Source organism: Theobroma cacao, chromosome 3 (assembly GCF_053813885.1).
Source record: "Theobroma cacao isolate CCN51 chromosome 3, ASM5381388v1, whole genome shotgun sequence".
NCBI classification, from domain to species: Eukaryota; Viridiplantae; Streptophyta; class Magnoliopsida; order Malvales; family Malvaceae; genus Theobroma; species Theobroma cacao.
The window spans coordinates 29,884,934-29,890,254 of NC_142641.1; the positions used below are offsets into that span (position 1 = coordinate 29,884,934).

General features: G+C 33.3%; 1 protein-coding gene across 2 annotated transcripts; it reads left to right on the top strand.

The window, feature by feature from the left end:
* The first annotated feature begins 1,374 nt into the window (after positions 1 to 1,374).
* On the top strand, positions 1,375 to 4,882 carry LOC18604579 (DNAJ heat shock family protein). Of its 2 annotated transcripts, XM_088804897.1 has the most exons (3): positions 1,375 to 2,125; positions 4,037 to 4,137; positions 4,227 to 4,373. In XM_088804897.1, exons 1-3 carry the CDS (start codon positions 1,470 to 1,472, stop codon positions 4,256 to 4,258), a joined length of 789 nt encoding a protein of 262 aa, XP_088661023.1. In that variant the 5' UTR covers positions 1,375 to 1,469; the 3' UTR covers positions 4,259 to 4,373. The 2 variants fall into 2 exon arrangements, with proteins under 2 accessions (XP_088661023.1, XP_007037191.2); XM_007037129.3 differs by having other exon boundaries at positions 1,376 to 2,125; positions 4,037 to 4,882.
* The last annotated feature ends 439 nt before the right edge of the window (positions 4,883 to 5,321 follow it).

Below are 5,321 nucleotides of genomic sequence, written 5' to 3' on the forward strand. Positions count from 1 at the left end.
ATTTATCTATATAAAATAATACTACCTCGTAAAAATCACGAGACTCGTATTAAATATATTGATTTAGGAAAATAATTTTAACTTAGACAATAAATAAAATTAAATTAAAAAATGGGCTTTAAGTTGTAGGCCCAAAAATATCATGGTACGTTTGGTTGGCGGAATAAATAGGAATGCAATAGAATAGTTATTATGTGAGAATAGAATAGAATAATTATTACTTAGTTTGGTATGACAAAGGGAATAGGACATGAATAATTATTATGATTTATTGTAGTATTTGGTTGGTAACAATAATTTTGAAATAAGAAAGGAATAGAAAATAAAAAGACAAAAACACCCTTTATTATTTATATGACATTTTATTTTATTAGATTTTTTAAATATTAATAATCTAGAATTTAATTAAAATATTAATAATTAATAATTTGAATATTAATATTTATTTATTTTAAATATTATTATGATTAATTTTTATTTTATTTTATTTTTAAAATATTAATAATTGATAATTTATTTAAAATATTAATAATTGATAATTTCAATATTAATATTTATTTATAATTTAATTATTTATATTTAAAATATTAATATTTTATTTAATTTAAATATTATGATGATCAATTATTTTATTTTATTTTATTTTTAAAAATTAATAATTTATTATTTATTTAAAATATTAATAATAGATAATTTAAATATTAATATTTTATTTAATTTAAATATTATTATGATTAATTTTTTATTTTATTTTTTAAATATTAATAATTGGTAATTTATTTAAAATATTAATAATTGATGATTTAATTATTAATATTATTTATCTAATTTAAATGATATTATGTTTATTTATTTTTAATTTATTTTATTTTTAAATAGGAATAATTTATAATTTATTTTATTAATAATTGATCATTTAAATATTAATATTTTATTTATACTTTAATATTAATATTTTAAAATATTAATATTTTATTAAAAATTGAAATCAAGTGAGAGAAATAGGAGAGAGAGAGATAATATTTTATACAAATGAAGTTGTAATTTTTCAAACTTGTAAAGAGTATTTTTATTTTTATCAATTTTTAAATTTATTTTTCAATTATGAAATAATTAATACAATGAGAGAGGATGGTATTAACTATTTTTTTATTTTAAAAAATTTTTAAAAATAATATTTTTATAAAATAACTATTCTTTAAACTATTTTTTAATTAAATAAAAAAATCAAAATTTCTTAAAAATAACCATTCCCCCGACCAAACATGCTATCAATGTCACAGCATATCTAGAAAATCCCAAGTAGTTAGCCGCACGTTATTCGTGTAGGCCCCACTCATGAAATGATATTATTATTAATAATATTATTATTTTCTTTCCGTTTTTCTAACCGTCAAATCCTCCCTCACGTTTCACTCTCTTTTCTTCTCCCTCTCTTTTCCGTTACCTTCCCCCCAAGATTCCCAACCATGGGCGTCGATTATTACAATATTCTCAAAGTGAACCGCCACGCCTCCGACGACGATCTCAAGAAGGCTTACAAGAGGCTTGCCATGATTTGGCACCCCGACAAGAACCCTTCCTACAAACGACCCGAAGCCGAAGCCAAATTCAAGCTTATTTCCGAAGCCTACGATGTTTTGTCCGACCCGCAAAAACGTCAGATCTATGATCTTTACGGCGAGGAGGCTCTTAAATCCGGACAATTCCCGCCTTCTTCTTCTTCCGCCAGCCATTCTTTCTCTTCCACGGCACCGTCCCCGTCGGCGTCTAATCCGCGCGGAGGGGGGCATTACTACAATAGTAATAATAATAATAATCAGAGACAGCAGCAGCCCAATACGGGGTCGTTTCGCTTTAATCCGAGGGATGCTGAGGACATTTATGAGGAGCTGTTTGGGGCGGAAGCCAACGGTGGAGGAGTTGGTGGGAGGGGAAATAGAGGGTTTAGAGAAGGGTATTTTAGGAATAATAATGGTTATGGGAGTAGTAGCAGCAGTAGTAGCAATGTAGAAATGAGGAAAGCCGCTGCGGTGGAAAATGTGTTGCCTTGTAGCTTGGAAGAGCTTTATAAAGGTTCCAAGAGAAAAATGAGGCTTTCCAGGAAGGTTTTTGACCCTTCAGGGTAAGCTCTTCTTTTTCTTTTTTTTTTTCTCTTTTAAATTTAAACATTTTTGGGTAAAATGAAATTAGGATATTGATACTTGTTACTTTGATTTTTCACCAGTTTGATATGCTTGAATATTCTACTTAGAAAATATATTGAAGTGTTCACCATGAATACTGATCCACTGAAGCCATTTCTCTTCTTACTTAAATCAAAGCTGTTGGGGTTCATTGCCATGCATGGTTGACTTGAGGAAGGAAAGTTATTCTGTTTCTTTAGTGACTATATGAAGTAACTAATTATGTTTTGTATTAAATTTGTTTGGCACTGCCACTTTAGGTCTTGTGGCATGGTTAGAGTTCTTAAGTTCAAGCCATACTGTCCTCCAATTGTACAATAAGGCAATTCCTGTTAAGGGTCATTGAATATTGGAAATGCACAGCTTACTGCTCCACTGTTTCACTATTGCATTTCAGGTATAAGTTGTTATTGAGGACGCCTGTTCGGGAATAGAGAAAATGTTTATCAGTGAACCTATTTAAAATCCCTTGAATCTCCTCTATAAACTCACTTTCTAAATCCTGTAAGGTAGTTAATCTCTTTTAGGCCTAAAGATGTAGTAGCAAGGACATTTGTGTTTAAAGCAAAGATTCTGGGAGTTGAATTATGTGTTACATTTTCAAGCAAGGAGTATATTCAGGGATGAGAATGGTTTAATGAGGTAACTGACCATAACATTCCGTTGCCCATCCCATATTTCCACCCCCACCAACCTCTTCCTATTTATGAATTATGGTAACATGTCCAATCCTCCTTCTGGATTAGCATAGATAATTGCTTATTATCCAAACCAAAAGCCACCTTGTTTGGTCCTGCAGTAATTTTCAAATCCAGAAGTACAACGAGTTAATGCTGCTTGCAAATTTAACTTTCTGAAGTATGAAGCTAAGATACATTTTTCTCTTATGAATTATGGATGAAGACCACTATCCCCTCTCTTTCCCTCCCAACAACCCCCCCCCCCCCCCCCCCCCCCCCTCCCCTCTCTCTGCCCCCTCAAAAAATAATGTGATTATCTACTTACATTGGACAGTCTCGGGTCATGCTGCTAACAGTTTTCACACTCTGATATATTCCCTTCTGAAATCTTGGCCATTACAGCCAACAACACATTTTCGCAGACTTGGACACCAAAATTGATTTACTTGAGGTGTTATTTAGCCATTTTAACTAAAGGTTTTTCATGCGTCTCAGAAGTTGTTAGGATCAAAACTATTTCTTCCTTTACGTAAATACAGTGTGTAATTTGGCACTAATTAGTAGTTATTCTCTTGTAATATATCGTAGATTTAGATGATTTTTGTATAGTTTATTTACGCAGAAATGATGTAATAGAAAGTAAAATATCCAAGAAAGTTTGCAGAAGAAGATCAACATAGCAATTTAAGATGAGAAAGAGTTTTGCGTGTTAATTAACAACATTTAAGTTTTACTTGTCGTCATGAGGCAGGTTTGGGGATTGTGCATGTTAGAAAATGTAGTCTCTATATTCCCTTTTCTTTTCACTACCAAGCGGTATTTGTCTCCTTGATTATCTTTTGTGGCTTGCAAGACAATATATGCATTGAAGCAAGGGTCCCCGCTCTTTTAGCCTTTGCTGTTAAAACATGCTGCTATTTGTAGGCTATCTAAGAGATTTTCAAGATCATCTAGAGAATTAGGATAACTGAATAATTAATCATGAATTCTTGTAGCATTCTCAATTTTGAGGTATGAAAAAAATAACATTTTCATTTCATGGCACTACGTCTAGGCTGTGTATTAGTCTGTTTCTATTCACTTTTGTTAATGATCTTTACTTTTCTGGTGTTATTTGCATGAATGCTTCCTACTGTTACTTTGGCCTAACACTGAGCTACTTTCTTGCAGTAAGTTGGGGTCTTTGGAGGAGATATTGACTATCGAAATAAAACCTGGTTGGAAGAGGGGCACAAAGATCACATTCCCTGAGAAGGGTAATGAGGAGCCTGGTATAATTCCTGCAGATGTTATTTTTGTGATAGAGGAGAAGCCACATGCTCTTTATAAGAGAGATGGTAATGATCTTGTTGTCAATCAGGAGATTACACTACTGGAGGCCCTCACTGGTAAGACGCTTGACCTGATTACCCTGGATGGGAGGAACCTTATGATCCCACTGACTGATATCACCAAGCCTGGTGCTGACGTTGTTGTTCCAAACGAAGGAATGCCTATCTCAAAAGAACCTGGGAGGAAGGGTAATTTGAGGATCAAATTAGATGTCAAGTACCCGTCAAGGCTAACTGCAGAACAGAAAGCTGAGCTGAGGAGAGTTTTAGGCGGTGTTGACTAATGGTTTTTAACAGGAGTAGGTCTTGAACTTGTAGTTGCATGTAAATAGTGTGTATACATTTGTAGAATGTGAAGGCTTGGAAGTTTTTGGGTTTTGCCGTTTTGGTTTGGAGGGGTTGGGTATTGGCTTAGCTATTGCAATCAACTATATTCAGAAATCTAATGGGAATAGGTTTTATTGTAACTGGAAGGAGTAGGGTTTTCCCCCTAGTTTTTGGGCTAAACAGGTAATTGGACCTGAGCTTGGATTTTTTTTTTTTCATTTTTTCTGTGTGAGTTTTCACTCACGAACTAGATGCCATATATAGAAATGTCAGGTGTCTTTGGATTTTGAGCTGTGGCGAAGCAATTTTGCTTTTGCTTCAAAAAACAATAAAGTGGGATGTATTCATTTATTGCAAATTGAACCTAAAAATGCTTTTTCTGTATGATTTTTGTCCTTTGGAAATTGGAAGCATGTTATGATGCTTAGAATCATCAAATGTATTCGTGCTTAGAACCATCAAAATTGTGAAAAATGTATAAAAAGGCATTTTAAGCTTCAACAGCTGCTGGTCTAGGGGCTTGAAATGCAGGGTTGGAAAAGGGAAGTGTTTACTGGTGGGTGTCATAAGAAAGAAGTAAACTGGTACTTGCGTTGTGCAGTCTTAAAATCTGTAATAATGCGCTTGGGTTTTAGGAAGCATCTTCAGAGTTGAGGTCTTTGAATTCGATGCATCCGACGGGGAAAGTGGTCACCTAAACCTAATACGAGTTTCTTTCTGGGTTAGGTAAGAAGCTGTAGGTGGCGGTGGAGGGCGGAGGGGCAGGAGCTACCAGTCCAGTTTGATGGATTACCCAT

Bases quoted from the DNA above. Each gene is read 5' to 3' on its own strand.
- LOC18604579 (XM_007037129.3), top strand. From the start codon at position 1,470: ATGGGCGTCGATTATTACAATATTCTCAAAGTGAACCGCCACGCCTCC. The intron at 2,126-4,036 runs GTAAGCTCTTCT...ACTTTCTTGCAG, and splicing joins AAGGTTTTTGACCCTTCAGG to TAAGTTGGGGTCTTTGGAGG.